General features: G+C 43.0%; 1 protein-coding gene across 3 annotated transcripts in view; it reads left to right on the top strand.

The window, feature by feature from the left end:
- Positions 1-16127, top strand: part of ECPAS (Ecm29 proteasome adaptor and scaffold) — a 60359-nt gene extending 44232 nt beyond the window's left edge. For all 3 annotated transcript variants that reach the window (XM_039566644.1, XM_039566643.1, XM_039566645.1), the window contains 17 exons: positions 145-192; positions 1180-1301; positions 2392-2542; positions 3323-3388; positions 5222-5311; positions 5807-5873; positions 6507-6598; positions 6687-6753; positions 6993-7184; positions 8145-8353; positions 8821-8864; positions 9373-9565; positions 10134-10278; positions 10894-10999; positions 11153-11241; positions 12419-12490; positions 13329-16127. In XM_039566644.1, coding sequence (XP_039422578.1) covers positions 145-192; positions 1180-1301; positions 2392-2542; positions 3323-3388; positions 5222-5311; positions 5807-5873; positions 6507-6598; positions 6687-6753; positions 6993-7184; positions 8145-8353; positions 8821-8864; positions 9373-9565; positions 10134-10278; positions 10894-10999; positions 11153-11241; positions 12419-12490; positions 13329-13468 — 1893 coding nt within the window. In that variant the 3' untranslated portion in view covers positions 13469-16127. The remainder of the gene's footprint in view (positions 1-144; positions 193-1179; positions 1302-2391; positions 2543-3322; positions 3389-5221; positions 5312-5806; positions 5874-6506; positions 6599-6686; positions 6754-6992; positions 7185-8144; positions 8354-8820; positions 8865-9372; positions 9566-10133; positions 10279-10893; positions 11000-11152; positions 11242-12418; positions 12491-13328) is intronic.
- The last annotated feature ends 433 nt before the right edge of the window (positions 16128-16560 follow it).

Below are 16560 nucleotides of genomic sequence, written 5' to 3'. Positions count from 1 at the left end.
TAACAATGCTGTAATACTTTCTTTTAAATATATTAATTAGCCATGAAGATAGCCTTGTCAGTATGAGTGTTAATGCTTATCAATTAATATGAATCATTCTAGAAGAATAAAAATAGCAGAAATGATTGTTGACTTCTTTTTTAGGAGACTGTGCGAAAGGCAGCAGAACTAGCCCTAAAAACTTTAAGCAAGGTAAAAGTCTACAATTTTGTCGTATGCACATGTAGCCAAGACATGTATGGTTTTGACGTCAGGAGTGACCACAAACTGTATTTACCATAGACTGTTGTCTTGAGAGGATCTCTAGTGTAAGACGCAGTTGTGGAAGACTGAACAGCCCCCTAGAAAGCAATCAAAATAAGCATCAACACATACTTCCCTGTACTTTTATTGATGCCTAGTGAAGTCCTGCTGCTTGAGGGTAATGTGATGTTAAGTTCTATATGAGCAAAGGAAGGATATAATAAACTGGGTTTTTTTCCTCTGATTTTTTTTTTCCTTACTTGGGGATGGAATTTAAGTAAACTTACTGTAACTTCAACACAAGACTGACTGATCTAGTTGACCTAGCCTGGTGGTACTTCACTGGTATGAAACAGAGTAATTGTATATGGACTTCTCTGTGATGCTGTTACTGGCAAGGTTTTTTGGGTGTAGTACACATATATCACTTAATATTTTGTTTGGTAATCCTCTAAAAAAGTCACATTGGTGGCAGTGGATCGAAAGCACTGTGTTTGAAATCACAGTCTTCATAGTGCATGACATTTTAATGCTGCAAGAGAGGATCTGGTCCCAAAATGTTGTGAAATGTTGCGATTGCAGAATCTGTTCTCATCTGGGACTTGCTGCTCTGCCGCATAGAATGATTGAGTCCCTGTGGCTGAGATAGGCTGTCCTTCAACTGAGAGGCCGTTTGGTTCATCTCTTCATCCAGATTCAGGTCAAGGCCTGCTAGGCTCTGAATTTGCCTTTTCTGGAAGTTGACTGTAGTTGAAACTCTTTTAGGAGTGAGTTTTAGGGCTTTACTACCTTGTGGAGAGAAGATGAAGGTGTAACAGAGCCTAGGCTTGGCTATGAGCAGTTTGTCTAGTTGCTGTTGGCTTCTTGTGTCTGAAGGAAGTAATCTGAGGGGGAGGTTTGTACATGTTTGCAGCACTGATTCTCACCTGTCCCCAGGTCTGTGTGAAAATGTGTGATCCCGCTAAAGGAGCAGCAGGTCAGAAGACGATAGCTGTGTTGCTCCCTTGCCTCCTAGACAAAGGAATAGTAAGCACAGTTGCTGAAGTCCGATCTCTCAGGTTAGTTTTGCACGTGGGGGTCAGGTCATGATTTGCCCCAAAGACACCAAGCTTGTTCACCTGAGTTGCAGAATGTTCTTTGTGTTTGAAGTGACAAGTTGCTCTCCGAAAGAGCTTTCCTGCTGAATTCTTTTTTCACGTCGTTTAAACAGCAGACCTGAGAACTCTGCATGTCTTTTGGGAGTTTGTGGCCTCTCTAAAAATGCACGGATTCAGTTCCCAGCAGGAAGTTCTTTTCTCCGTGTGCAAATGGCAGGCTGATCCACAAGCAGTGTGCTGTGCTAAGGCTGTCCTTTGGGACTGGCATATCTGTTCTGGTTGCAAACAAAAAGTCTCATGGTTCTTCAAACAGTCATGTCTGATTTCACAAGTGCTTGTGAGTATTGACAGTTCACATCCGAGACGTGACTGCATTTGGTCATGCTGTTCAAATACATTTTATGTCTTGTAACAGTTCAATGTCCCTTCATGTGTAGGGACTTCATATGCTTGTCAGTTTGTAACCTTGTTTATTCTTTCCTTTGACTGAAGGACAGAAAAACTGGAAAATTCAGAGTTGGAGTGTAGCTAACTGGTCTTCACAAAAATAATTATTAGACTAGAAGGCTTCTAACAAATTATAGTGAATATTTCTTGAACTTTTTTCGTTCTTCTGAAGATATGAAAACCATTTGTCAAAAGGGAGCATGAGAGATGTGATCAGTCTGAAACTGACTAGCAGAGTTTGAATAGGTTACTGTAACTTGTCTTTTCTTGGGCAGAGACAGTAGACGTCCCAAGGTGACTTTGCCCAGTGCTCCTTTAAAACATGAGGGTGTATGATTTCTTCCCACATCTGTCTGCAGTACTGCCTCTTTGCCCATTACCTTTGTGATTCCGGGGCCAGAGTAAATAATCTCTGGCCAGAATATAACATAACATCCCTTGGAAGCTCAGGGCTAGGGAATAATTTTGCTTAAACAAAAAAATACACATGATTTTGTTTGAAGGAAGATTTATATTGGTGTATCTGGATTACAGTAGATCAGAGAGACTTTTCAGATCAGTCTGTGTGTACCTCTGTTGATCTTCCCTTTTAATCATTTTCCAGCATTAACACTCTGGTGAAGATCAGTAAAAGTGCTGGGTCTATGCTGAAACCTCATGCACCAAAACTTATCCCAGCCCTGTTGGAATCCTTGAGTGTGCTGGAGCCTCAAGTCCTCAATTATTTGAGTCTTTCTGCAACAGATCAAGAGAAAGTAAGTGCAGCTATAGTGGGAAAGTATCAACAGAACAGAGATAACAAATATTTAATCTTCATTCAGTGAACAGAAGAACAGCAGATTGGTAGAGAGGTGTTCAAAAAGCGAAGAAAAATAGCTAATAAGTTACTAAAAAGTTTGGTTACACAATATGGCTGGACAAATGTGGGAGTGTTTTTGAAGGATTTGGATTATTTGTATTCCCTAAACCACTATATATTTCCAAAAGTGAAGAGAAATCTTAGTAATCTGTTTTTAAATGCCACAGCTGTTTTTCCCAAGGGATTAACTTCAGGACTTCATGTAACTTAAATTGGAAGGTGTGCCATAGCACTATGGGCTGGAGGTGGATGTTGGCAGCACTGTGTCCTTTAATTTTTGTCAAAGAACTGTATTAATCAATCACAGTCTTCTGGCAAAGTGATTGAAACCCACTGACTAGAGGCAAATTTAGTTAATTTCATTGTGGGAGGGAAGAGGGTCAAACTTAGCCCTTGCAAATGAAAAAGGAGTGAGCAATGTGAACAGTTCAGTGTGGGATTTTATCTCTTTTGCTCCCCTTTGTTTTCCCTCCCTCTCTCCCTCCCTCTAGAACATCCATCTGCCTCTGAAAGGGAAACATTCATAGTCTATAGGCAAAATTGCTTTCTCTATGCATCTGAAATGGATTTTAGCATGAGGTAGTGAGTACAGCTGATGTTGCCCTTTCTACTGTTTTCATGTTGTGTTTACACTTGCGTTTGTTTGGGGTTTTTTCATGTTGGTTTTTTCTTTTAGACTGCAATGGATAGTGCCAGACTTAGTGCTGTCAAGTCATCTCCCATGATGGAAACCATTAACATGGTAAGTATTTATTTCAGAAGGATTCCAGCGTAAGGTATGTTGTAGAAGAATAAGAATTGACATGGAAGCTTTACGAAATATCTCTTCAGGGTTCATTTTATTATCACATCTCCATGTGGCTGGCTGTCCACTTTTTTTTATGTACAGACTTCTCATCATGCCACCAGTGCTTGCCCCTCAGATCAGTTGTGAATAACTTTGGCTCCATTTGGAATTAGATGGATTGTTTCTTCATCTGAAGACCTGCCTGCTTTGATGAAGAGGGCATCCTTCAAGTGCTTTTCTTTGGATGTGGGCTCAGATGGTTGTGGCATATGTTAGCTACCATTTCTCTTAATCTCTGGCCCACAGCTCCAAAATCAACTTCTCACCTGGGCGTTCAACTGATGATAGTCATTGTTTGTAAGGCACAATTGCTGTTCAACCATTGCCTTGTGGTACCTTAGATACTCCTATCTGGGCCTTGCCTGTACTTCCATGGTGGAGATATTTAGAGAAAATGCTGATATCACTGAAAGCACTGTCAGCAAGTGATGTTTGGCACCAGAGTTTCCTGCTGTTGGAGGAGGAGTTGCTGATGCCCAGATGCTGTACTGTAGGATCTGTCATGGAAGAACTCCCTGTCCTCTGTAAGAACCTGTCCCTTCCCAAAAAAGTTCCCCCTTTTTTGCTCAGGTATTGCACACAGCCAGGGGCATGTGGGCAGGTAGAGGATGTGAGGGCTGAGGAAGTTTTAGGGGAGCTATAGCCACCAGAGTAGTTTATTGTTTCCTCTACTTAAGGAAAAACAGCAACAGCAAGCCCTCCTGTACATAACAGCGTGTGGAATTGAGTTTTGGTGTCAGGTGAAGTGATCTCTATTTATAGAGTGTAAAGCAGTTGGGAATGAAAGGCTCCATGTAAAAGTGTACTTGCTGCAAACCTGCTGGCTGCAGCAGCTGCTGCTGTCCCTCCTCCAGGCGATGCCTCTACCCTGCCAGCCGTGGGGGGACAGTTGTAGTGCCCTGATCATTGATTGGGATTTCCTAGGGTAGGGGAGAGATAGTAATGGCTTCCCTGGAGTATTGTGAAGATGTCCTGGCCTATGAGCAACCTCTTCTATATTCTGGAGCTGGCTGGGAGATTATGTGGATAATTTCCTTCACCATACCAGTGCTGGAGGGTGAAGTAACAGTTGCTCCTACTTTGGAAGCTCAGAAATAGTTACCTTCATTTAGTATGTGATCCTTGAATTTGCTAGAGAATGGATCTCCCCTCTGCAGACTGTGTGCTGGTAACATGAGGCTTTCTGTTTCACCCAGTGGCATTTTAGGCATAGCAGATTAAAAACTATACTAATCACATCCCTCTTGTACCTTTATGTCATTTATACCATACATTTGTATGTCTTGACCTGTTTAAAAACTGTCTTAACTGGTTTTCATTTCATTGTTTAGTTTGGATATGTTACTACTTCCTGGTTTCAGAGACCTGGGGAGATGTTGGGTTTTGTCCTAAGACACACACGCCCTTTTCACCTCGTTCTCACTAGTGTGTTACTTTCAGGCTTCCTGAAAAGTTGGAGTGCAGGAGTACATCAGTTCCAGCTAATGAGTTTTAGCAAGGTCAGCTCAGCAGAGAAGTGGGACAAGAGAATCTGTGTGTGGTGGAAGGCGCTTCTTGTTGGCTTTTTCTCATCATGCAGCAAACTCTTGTGATTCAGCTGAGGACCAGCCAGCAGTGCTGAGGCAACCTCAGCTAGAAGTACACCAACTTAAGTCTGCCACCATTACCTTTCTTTTTTCTTATTTTTGTTCTTTTTTCTCTCTCCCCCTCTCTTTTGCCTTTCTCTAGAGCTTGCAGTATTTGGATGTGTCTGTCCTTGGAGAGTTGGTTCCTCGGCTGTGTGAACTGATCAAAAGTGGAGTTGGCCTTGGCACAAAGGTACGTCTGTGGTTTTAGTAGTTCTTTTAGAAATGAAGAAGGGAATATAGAGCAGTGTCAATGTAAATATGGTTCTTTTGACTATGTCTTTTAAAGCAGCAGCTTGGGTTCATACGTACTGGAGTCATTTGACATGAGTCCCACTCCATTACATCACGTTTCTGAATGTGTGCTGCCTTAAACTACTCTAGGCTACATGGTTGCTGTGCTGTGTGACACATGAGTGCAGAAGGTTGTCCTTGATTGCTGTAAATCTTCTAGGATCATCTATCCTGAGTGTGGGTCCTTTTTCACTTTCTATTTCAATTCTTGTCATTCATGTTTTGCAAACTTTTACTGGTTCTACCTTTACTGCTCTTGGCTTATGAGAATAGAGGCTGAGTGGGTCTAGATCATGTCTAACAAGTGCAGGTAGCACCACAACAAGTATTTACAGTAATGACCAGAGGCAAATATTGCTTTATCCTACCTTTGTTTTCCCTTGCAATCTTCCAGGGGGGCTGTGCCAGTGTAATTGTGTCATTAACCACACAGTGCCCTCAAGACTTAACACCTTATTCAGGTAAGGTTTGTCTCTAATATCAGGTTTTCAAGGTGCTTTTTGTTGCTGTGGTGTTTCTTCCCTTGGTTTTAGCACAAGAATGATCTTTACACATATATTTTAATCAGAGAGCTGTTTAAAGTTACTTTTTTGGTTTGAGATTGGCATGCTTGGAGTAGGTTCAGTACCTCAACAAGTTCGAAGAGGTAGAGGAAGGAGTTGACGGAATAGTACTGAGCAGGAATAGGCAAAAATATTTCTTTACTTTCTTGGAGCTACAATGCCTGTGTTAGTGCAGCACTGTCAATATGCACTTGTTCCTTCAACTTGAGCTATGGGGGGACCATGAACAGGGACTTTGCTTCATTGGGTCTCTTCTGATATTAGAAAGAACATCACCTTTCTGTTGCAAAATAGAAATGAAGCTGAAAGCATGATCAGCTGGAGTGCTTGCATATAGGAACCTTATCAGTCAAAGTGTGCAAAACACTAGCACTAGTTTAAACATGAGGAGCAGATAGACTTATAACCCCATATACATGCAATGAGGAAAAATGCAAAAACTCAGGCAGTGTAATGAAATGCAGGCCATTGTAATTCTTGCCATAGCAATAAAACATGATGCTTTTGATAAAATAAAGTCTCTTCCAACAGGCAAACTTATGAGTGCTTTACTTAGTGGCCTGACTGATCGCAACAGCGTGGTACAGAAGTCTTTTGCCTTTGCTATGGGGCATCTAGTCAGGGTGAGTTGGGCTTTAGGTTTTATTTTGCTTTTTTATTGGTGGTCTTCTATGAAGCGTTTGAATAATTTGAGTCTCTTCCCTGTTACAGACTTCCCGAGACAGTAGCACTGAGAAGCTGCTGCACAAACTCAGCAGCTGGTACATGGAGAAGGAAGGTATGTTGTTTTTGGGGTATTCACTTGCAGAATACAGTGCAGAAAAAGTTCCTGGTGATAGCAAAAGCTAGTAAAGAAACAGGTCTGTATTGTGATGCTTGGTTTCACTGTCTGAATAATTCCTATACGTTATATTGATACACAATACCGTGCATTACTCTGTTTCCCCAGAGGCAGACCAAGCAGTTAAAAGGATAATCCTGCTTCCCAGTCATAATGTGCTTGTTTTGCTCCTTCAGAGCCAGTTTACAGAGCAGGGTGTGCTTTAACTGTGCATGCTGTGGGACGCTACAGCCCAGATGTACTGAAGAACCATGCCAAGCATGTGCTGCCATTGGCTTTTCTTGGAATGCATGAAGTTCCTGAAGAAGAGAAAGGAGAGAAAGAGAATTCTACTCTGTGGACTGAAGTTTGGCAGGAAAATGTACCTGGTATGTTGCGTTAAGAATAATAAAGCTTTCTGGGAAGCATGGGACAAGAAATAGCATGCTTTCTGGAATTCCATTTGAAAATACAGAATTCTCATGGTAAGAGATTTGGGAAGCTTGTTTCCATTTTCTTCCTTGCTCTAGATTTCTTGTATGAAGGTTATCTTCTCTGGCTAATTAAAATAATTACAGGGGCATTAATCACAAGGATGGACAGGCACATTCAGAAGTATTTTGAAATTGTGAGATACTGAATGCCACTGTAATATGGCCCTGATGGTACAGATAACTAGACATCTTTGGGAATTTTGATGCCAGCCTTTAGGGGCTGCTGCACACTTCAGAGTGACAAGGGCCTTTGGCCTTTGTCTCGTGTTGGAGATCTCTGTGATAATACCTTTGAGTTTAGCTTCAATGAATGAATCTGTGCTATAGAAGGGCTGTTCTGTCTGTGGAGGAAGATCTGGATGCATTATAGTATTGTTTTGCTGACACTTTTAGATTTCAGATCTGGTTCCTCAGTCACCAGATGACTTTTCTGGAGTCTGAGAAAGGAGCTGAAAAAGGTTTTCTAGTGACTTGTTCTTGGGGGAAAAAAAAAAAAAGACATTATATTCCTTAGAAACAGGTTAACACAATGTCTAGTGTCTGCTATCTTGGAGCACTGAAATGAGCTCGGTGTCTGAACACACAACAAAGACTTTATTTGGAACTCCTAGAAAAGAACCCAGCTTCAATCAGGCTGGGAAGAATTCTTCACCCCTTTGCCTGAAGTAGGCCTTTCTGATGTGTCTCATGGCCAGAAACCTCAAAAGATCTGTAACCAGTTGTTTGTTTTTTTCTCCAAGGTGGTGTTTGGCTTGTTTGCTTGTGGTGTTTTTGTTGTGTTTTTTATTTTTTTAATAAGATCAAATTTTTGTTTGTTTTGTGGCAAATTACAGTTTTCCTCCATTTGATGTGCAGGTACTCAGGGTGGGATCAGACTGTATTTGCAGGAGTTGATATCCATCACCCAGAAGGCTCTGCAGTCCCAGTCCTGGAAAATGAAAGCTCAGGGAGCAGCTGCCATGGCATCAATTGCCAAACAGACAGGCTCCCTTGTACCGCCACATCTGGGGATGGTGCTCTCTGCACTGCTGCAAGGCCTGCCAGGGAGAACCTGGACTGGGAAGGTAAAGAAGGAATTGTCACCTCGTGGTTTGCTGTGAGCCCCGCAGCGTGCCACCCTTGAGCCAGGAAATGCAATGTTCTGTGCTGCAGAGCAGCGCAGTCAGAACGCTGATGTAGGGAGTCTGCCTTTTGCCCTGCATTTAGCAGATACAGAAGTGACTGGTGAAATTCAGATTGCTTTAGGAGTTGGGTTCCCACTTAGACTAATTCCACTGCACCATTTCTAGCCTTGAGGGGTACTGGCATGTGCTATGGGGTGCTGCTGCCAGTTCTGTGCAGATTGAAAGCTAAGTCCTTTGCAGCAGGAGTGGCAGGAGACAGGCAAACATTACTTCTCCAAACTGGTGTCAAAGGCATGTATCCCCACTGCCTCTTGCAGGGGAATGAATACAAAGGTTTGCCCTGTGCAGCAGGACTATGCATTTTGGCTGTGTGGCACTTTTCAGTGATGTCTCTTTTGTCATTGCAGGAGGAGCTGTTGAAGGCCATTGCCAGTGTCGTCTATGCCTGTAGGTAAGTGCCTTGAGTGATCTGAGGATCTGAGATCTCAAAAGGGAGGTTGTTGTACAGTGTTATTGCTTATAGGGTACTAAGGAGATTCTAGAAGGTTTGTCATTGCCATCTTGATCACCTGTCAGCGTGTGAGGAGCAAGTGATGCTTCAGAGAGACCTGCAGAAGTAAATGGTTGATTCAGAGAGGAAGAGGAGGATGTTGACAGGCCACAGTTGCTAAGAGGAAAGCAGAAACTGAGGGGGAAGATGGAGACCTTAAATGGGAAAAGAGAGGAAGAGGTAGAAGAGTAGTGAGGGAGCAAGTGCCTTAGAAGCATGTGAGAAAAGAAGAAAATAAAACAGGGAGAACAGAGAAAGAGTAAAGAAGAGCTCCACAGTGTAACTTCTGTTACTATTATTGGTAGGCAACTGAGTGCCTGGCCACAGGAATTAATTCCTCTCTGGGAAAAGCGGATTTTGGGAAGAGATTAACATGGGTGTGATAGTGTCCATATGCCTTTCATTTCAGTGCAGAGCTGCAGAAGTCAGTGCCTGGTCAGCCCACCATCACAGATATTGTCCAGGCTCTCCTGAAAGAATGTCGTAAAGAAAACCTGAAGTATAAGATGGTGGCACTGCGCTGCGCAGCTGGGGTGTTGCAGGCAACAAAGGAAGACCGGTTCCAGGAACTTGCTGATGTCATCTTTCCCATGATAAAGAAGGTGACAGTTCAACTTCTAGAGTTTTCTCTCTTTCAAAGCAGAACACCCAAGTGGTGGCAGTCCCGATGATGCTGACTGCATGCCAGGCTTCTGCCCAGAGAGCTGATGATTCCTCACACTCAGCCAGATCTTTGGTGGTGCTGAATACCAGACTGTGATGAGCCCTGGGGTGGTTGTACCTGTGCTGCCCAAATTCTGAATTAGCCCAACCGTTCTCTGGACTGAGTCCTGCCTGTGATGTCCAGCACTGCCCTGTTACCACATGGAAAGTTAATTCCTGGCTACTCTACAGGCAGCAAAAGGCTCCTGGGAAGCTGTGCAGAGTATTTTGTGTTTAGTATCAGCAGAGCCTTGCAGCTCTGCCAGTGGGACTCGTGTAGCACAGGCGCATGTTTGGGAGCCCGGCTGCAGAGCTTGCTGTGCCCCTCTGCAGGCTGCCAGCAGCGCCAGAGCTGGGCACGAGGGCGGGTGTGTGCAGGCTGCAGGGGAAGAGTGAGCTGCACTGCAGTGTGTGCCTAGCCTGCCCTCATCCTTCTGTCAATCACACCTTCCCCCATGGCCTCCACAGAACTCTCTGGAGAGCATGGGAGCGGCTTTTCCAAAGCACGATGAAGAGGATGAGGACATGAGGGAGAAGGAGGTTCAGATGGAGTCCCTGATCTGTGCCTTCGAGACCCTGGGCAAAGCCTGGCCGAGGAGCCCAGAAACACAGCGTAAGTCAGCTGATTAAATGCAGAACAAACTATTTTCTCTTAAAATGGAAAGCAGAAGGAGGGAGGAACCTGGAGATCATGTGCAGAATGGGGAGGCTTTTGAGAAGATGCAGGATCTCACTGCTGGCAGTTTGTAAGGGTCTTCAGTGAGAAAGCTGCCCCAACAGCTTTCCTGCAAAGTAACCCATCCTTGGGAAAATTCCTTTACTGTTGTCTTAAATTCGCTTCATGAAAGTGTTCTGAGTTTGTAGACATACAGGATGAGTGAGGTGGCTTGCCTAATGAAAAGCGTAACTGCTGCTCATGTTTACATTTGCATCAAAGCTGGTACAAGGTGGAAGAATTGGGAATACCTGGAGAGGGGTGGGAAAAGGTTGCTTTTATTAGCATGCCAGGGTGTGTAATGCAGGTGTTTCTTCTGCCAGCATTTGTAATGAATGAGTTGATGTGAAGATTTTCAGGGTCACTTGTTATGGGATGTTGAGTTGGTCATATGCAGTGATTAGCTTGATGTCACTCAACACACTTGTTGAGGAGCACTTCAGAGACAGACCAGTGTGTGTTTCCTTCTGCCTTGCCCTGTGGTAACACAGTGATATCCTTCTTTTCCTGTAGGTTGCTATCGCCAAGAGTTTTGCAAGTTAATGTGTGACCGTCTGAAACTGAGCACGTGGAAAGTGCAGCTTGGAGTGCTACAAGCCATGAATGCCTACTTTCAAGGGTAATTCTTCTTTCTGCAGTCCACTTCAGTGATTTGTCTTCTCTTTGTTGCTTGAAACTGTTTAATGAACTTCATGTCACTGAATTCTTGGAGAAGTTGAGCAGACTTCTGTGCCAGTGATGCAGGGTGCCTGACTGTTTTTGCATTTTACAGGCTAATGCTGTTTGATGAGGAGCACTCTGACCCTGTGGCTTTGACAGAAATACTGTTGGAAACCTGTTCCTCTATCACCCATTCTTTAGGTAAATGGACTTCTGCTGGTTTGTGGTGGATGATGATTTGCTTGTTAATGCAGTTGCCCTGTGGAGGTTTGTGTGGTAGAGGAAATGCAGAATAAGCATAAGCTGTCAGAGGTAACATATAGCCCTTCCTTGCACTGCAGTGTGATTATTGTGAAGTTGCACTGTTCAAGACACTACTGTGCAGGGTGCAGTGCGCAGAGAAATGCATTCCTCTGGTCCAAGAGAGCTCTGCAAGAGGAGGCAAGGGCAGAGAGCAGACTGTGCAACCTCTCAGAACATAATCAAGCCATTCCTGATTTAATGAAACACAAGCTTTTCTCCTCCACTGTTCAGACTTTTTAGATACATATGCACTGTCTATCCAAGATTATAGTATCCAAGTATCCAAAAGATACTGCAGATTTTTTCAGCCAGTACATGAAGCTCCAAGGCTTAGAGGCAGTTTGTGCTCTACCAGAGCAAGGCATCCATATATAGGGGATGTAAGTGCTGCCTGTGTCATGTTGACAGTCATGGGCCTCTTCATTACTTTAGTAGTGTTCCCACTTGTCCTGTGACTGTAGTACCCCCAATCTTGTACCTGCATGTGGTCTTGTTTCTGATGTGCTTAAAGACAGCACCTACTTTAGTGCTAGCTACCAATTCAGAGACCCCTTTGGAGAAAGTTTCTTTTAGGTATCAGTCCTCATGGAATGAGGACTAGGGTCCTCACCTTAATAAGATTTTAGTTTAGAGAACAAGTAACTTTTTGCGACAAGTTTGTGCTTGATGGCTGGCATAGGGTTTCATGCATACCCTCACTTAAAGCTGATTGTTACCATTTGTATGGTTTCTAGCCAGTACAACTCACCAGAACAGTCTATTATGCACAGAAGTTGTCTGCCATCACACTGCAGCTATGGCAGCATTCTTTTCCCTGTTGGAATACGTAAGGAGCAGTAGCTCTGTGGTAGTGGCAGAGGAAATGCACACATTGAGTTGTCAGCCTCCAGTTGTTGACTTTCTAATGTGCCTAACTGAAGAGCACTGCAGACTGACAGCACAAACAAGAGCTTAGTGAACTGTGCTACTAAAAATGGTCTGGAGATCACAGAGGTGACTGGTTTTTGTAAGGTTAGTGCATTTGGTTCTCACTGTGGTTTTGGGTTTTCTTGTCTGTTTTCTTTAAATCCCTTAGAAAACAAAAGCTACACATCCATAAGAACAGAAGCTTTGTCTGTGATACAACTGCTGCTCACCAAACTACAAGGTGAGACTTTTTGCTTGCCACCTAGAAGAGCCACTGTTTGCTAAAGATGGCACCTGGCTGTATGGCCTGGAATCCTGTAGAGATGGCCTTACCTTCTGCTTGCAGCACTGGGTGATTCTGGGGAAGCTGGGACTTGGAAGTAGGGGAGGGCTTGAAGTAACTGAGGCTAATCCCAAGTTCTAAAATACTGTTGCATATTCCTTTGGTGAGGAAAATGTTCAGCAGGGAGGGGCCCACATGGAGCACCCAAGAGCTGTCTTGTCCGATCTGTCTGTGTTATGTTCAAGCTCCATAGAGGGGGGGAGCTCCTCTTAGTAGAGAAGAGTGATCTTTACCTTTTCAGTGTCAAGTTTGGTTTCTCATTTTTATTTAGTATTCAAGCCTTGCAGGATTGACTTCACAGGGTGAATCTTCTTAGGTCTCAGGGTCATATGTGTCTGCAGTTGTTATGTAGCAAGTTTTTCCTTCGGGTTTCTGTTAGCATTTCATGCTTCCTTTATTCTAGTAAAAATCTTACATGCCTTTTTCATGAGCCAATTGCAACATGGGAAACATTTGGTTCTTCAGGCCCTTGTGTTCACATGTTGCAGGCTTAGACAGTGATGCCTGGTCTAGAGAGGCACAACTCCCTGTCAGGAGGCAGCACAGGCACCCAAGCATCCAGGTGAATCTGAGTTCCCCTGGAAGCACTGTATGGACTGTGTATGGACAGTATGGAGAGTGAAAGGTTGAAGCAGTCACTCTCTTAGTCTGTCTAGGGAAAGGAATGTCCTTTTGGATTTTGTTTGTTTGTTTTCTGGTGTTCATGTCCAATGTCTGTCTGTCTTTATCTGCACAGAAGCTCAACAGTGGGAAAGCCTGACACCAGAAAGCAGAGAGCACCTCATTCGTTCATTGTCTACGATGGCATCAGATAGCAGACCTGAGCTACAAGAGAGGGCGTTTGTGTTGAAGAAAACACTTGAAAATCTTGATTAAATTGTAAAACAAATTTCAAAGTGCCATGTAAAACAAAAACAAAAAAGTGCAGTGGTCTGAAAACCAAGTGGGGAAATGAAGATTACTCTGTAGGATGCATCATTCCTGGCCAAAATAAAAAATGCCTTAAATTCTTTTCCCCATTAATATTATTTTTACTCTTAAACTGATCGTTATTTTATCAGCAAATACCTCTGTCTGCCCTAGAATGTTTGTAAGTGTGCAACATAAAAAACGCAGGGGCAAAATGCTTTTGTTTTTTTTTTTTTTTTAATCGGCAGAAGAATGTTACTCAGACCCCCTTTGTCCTTCCAAAAAATAGTTGAAAAACCACCAGCACAGAAAGTGAAAAGCATATTTAGTTTTCACATTTTTTGTATGTAGAGATCTTTTAACTGGTGTCTACTCCAGTAGTGCTGGTGTTTGTTATCTGTAGAGAACAAAATGCTTCCCTTGATGAGGCCTGTGTTAAACTCCTGTGGCTTTCCAGGGGCAGGGTTTCATCTGACACCCACCTCTGCTTCTGCTTGCTCCTCCCTTGCAGCCTGTTGTCTGTGCATTATGAAAGGCAGAGTACTGTTAACTTCGCTCCTTCCTCCTCTGACCTCAGCATGGATTGACCGAGACTATGCCTTCCCCAGCTGGCAACCTCGGCCTCCCAAACTTAAAATGAGAACTTTTTCCCCCAAAGGATGCACAAGAGAGCACTTTACTAAGCTGTGTGGGACAAAGTTGAGCCAAGTTGGTACCCAGGTGGAACACTGCTCTTCTCAAAATTGTTTTGCATGGACACTCCTTAGCTCCAGGAAACTAAAAAAAAAAAGCCCCAATCTTTTCTAGGTATGTTTTTGAAGAGCGTTTGAAGTTTGAAATGACACATTTTTTTAATAGTGGTAATGTTTTATTCCCTTCCTGTTCGTAAACCTGTTATTGCTTTGGAAACCTGTAACAATTTAGACTTGTCAATATTTGTAAGAAACTGAATCATCTGTCATTTATCAGAGCCCAAGTCATGCTGGTTTCTAGCAATTTGCACTTAAGAAGATTATATCTGCAGTAACATGGGAGTAAAATTGCTATATGGTGATGTGGCCCTGCTGCCTGTCTCCTTTTTTTTCCCCCCTCCTCCGACGAAAGACAAATCTGACCACTATAGCAACAGACTTTTAATAGTGTGAAGATAGCACTGCTCCATAATCTGACCAGTATGTGTACAGCTTTTTGGGGATAAATGCTTTGCTGACGGTGAAATAAAATCATTAGTGTGGGCAATATTATGTTCATGGCTTTCAGCACAGGAAGGCTTATTTCTTTTCTTGCAGTCTGCAGCTCCTTTCAGATCTGCTCTGGTAGGGAGAGGATTGCTCAGATGACATCACATTTCCTCCATGTCCATTTATTCAAATTCAGGTATGCAGTACCTACTTTCCCCTCAGGTGCCATTCCCCAGTCAGTGTTTCCTGGTACTGTAACAATCTTGTCTGACCTGCTCTCCATAGGGAAGAATGTGATTTGTGCACATGGGGTAAGAGAATGTCAGGAAGAAATGGGCAGAGCTGTCCCACTGTGGCTCTCGTGTAGCAGAAACCTCAGCGAGCACTATTGCATTGTACACTAGAACTGGTCAGTGGGCAACTCCTTGGTGCTGGGAGCTGGTGCTATAATGTTTTGATTTACACCTTGTTGCAGGGAGCTGCCTTTGTTTACGTGTAGTTTGAACTATTGAGCACAGTGTACATTTTAAAATTTTACTGGGCAAATCATTTTGCAGTATCTTTAAAAACTTGCTTACCGTGACATGTAGTGTCATGAGTGCTCTTTTTTTTTGTATTAGGTGAATATTACCAGTGATGCTTTGCTGTAGCAGTTCATTGTCTGACTTGGGTTTTTTCATATGGGTGAGTGACAGTAACAGAAAAGCAAGAGCCTCCATGTCTGGTAATTTGAGTTTTCACTGTGGACTGGAGTTTTCCGAGGCAATGCCTAGTATGGTCAAATGACTGTACGTAGAATAACTGTAATCATTGTCAATAGCAACCTGAATTTCTCTATTGGGGATTTACACTAGAGGGAAGAGTGTATTCTAGGAACTCTATAAATCAGCTGGATTAACAACTCTGGCCAAGAGTGTTAGGAAGGTTAGAGACGGTATGACACTTTCTGAATCACAAAGCAATATGTCTTTCTTGTGATTACAGAGCAGATTCAGAGCTCCTCTCTAAAGCATGTGCCTATACACAAAACCTACCTGTACAAAAGTTAATTAAGTCAGAGGTTTGATTTCTACCCCCCTCGCATTTGTAAACTTGATAGGATTAAAAAAAAAAAACCAATAGATGTGGCCTTCCTAGAGTTTCTCCTCTAAAAGTGATTGCACTATGTAAAACACACTGTACTTTGCCCAGCATGGGCATTTCTTGTGCTGCTGCAATGCTTTGTATACCTGGAGTGCAGTGCGCAGACTCGACTCTAGCACTCTCGCTCTGACTTACAAGCTGTTGCTTAAATGGATGTATATTGAGAAAAGTTTTCTAATGTTGCAAGATCTCCATCAAATTCACTGCAATCTGTACTGTCCAAATACGTGAATGGTCTGACTGAAAGAAAACCCTCCTGCTTACCAAAAAGGTAAAACTAAATAAAATCTGCATGACCTGTTCCTTGGAGTAACTGGTAGTGTTTTTTCTCCTTCAGTGAGCGTTTTATAGCGTTGCTGTTCTCCAGATTCAGTGTGATGCTGTTGTGCTCTGCACTGGCCCTCAGGTCCCTCACCTCATGGAGACACAGGGTGGCTCTGCAGCCCTGGAAGGAACTGTGTGTTTTTGAACCCATAGCTTGGTGTCCTGCAACCAGGCAGAGTTAGGGGACATGGATCTGTATTACATAGACACATTTTTTAATATATTATACAAGACTGCATATATATGTTATATATATGTGGTAGATGAGGCCATGAGATTGAAAACTTACTTAATATTCAAGAACTTTAATATTTCCAAATTACTCCAGACATGCAGACGTTTCCCCCCAGTACAACCTCAATTATACGTACTTTTCTACGTGGAATTCTGAAAGGAAAAGACACAAATGAA

The sequence above is a fragment of the Corvus cornix genome, chromosome Z, assembly GCF_000738735.6.
Source record: "Corvus cornix cornix isolate S_Up_H32 chromosome Z, ASM73873v5, whole genome shotgun sequence".
In the NCBI taxonomy this organism is placed as follows: domain Eukaryota; kingdom Metazoa; phylum Chordata; class Aves; order Passeriformes; family Corvidae; genus Corvus; species Corvus cornix.
Note: the sequence above shows the minus strand (reverse complement) of the source record. Positions and strands in the feature narration are given on the sequence as shown.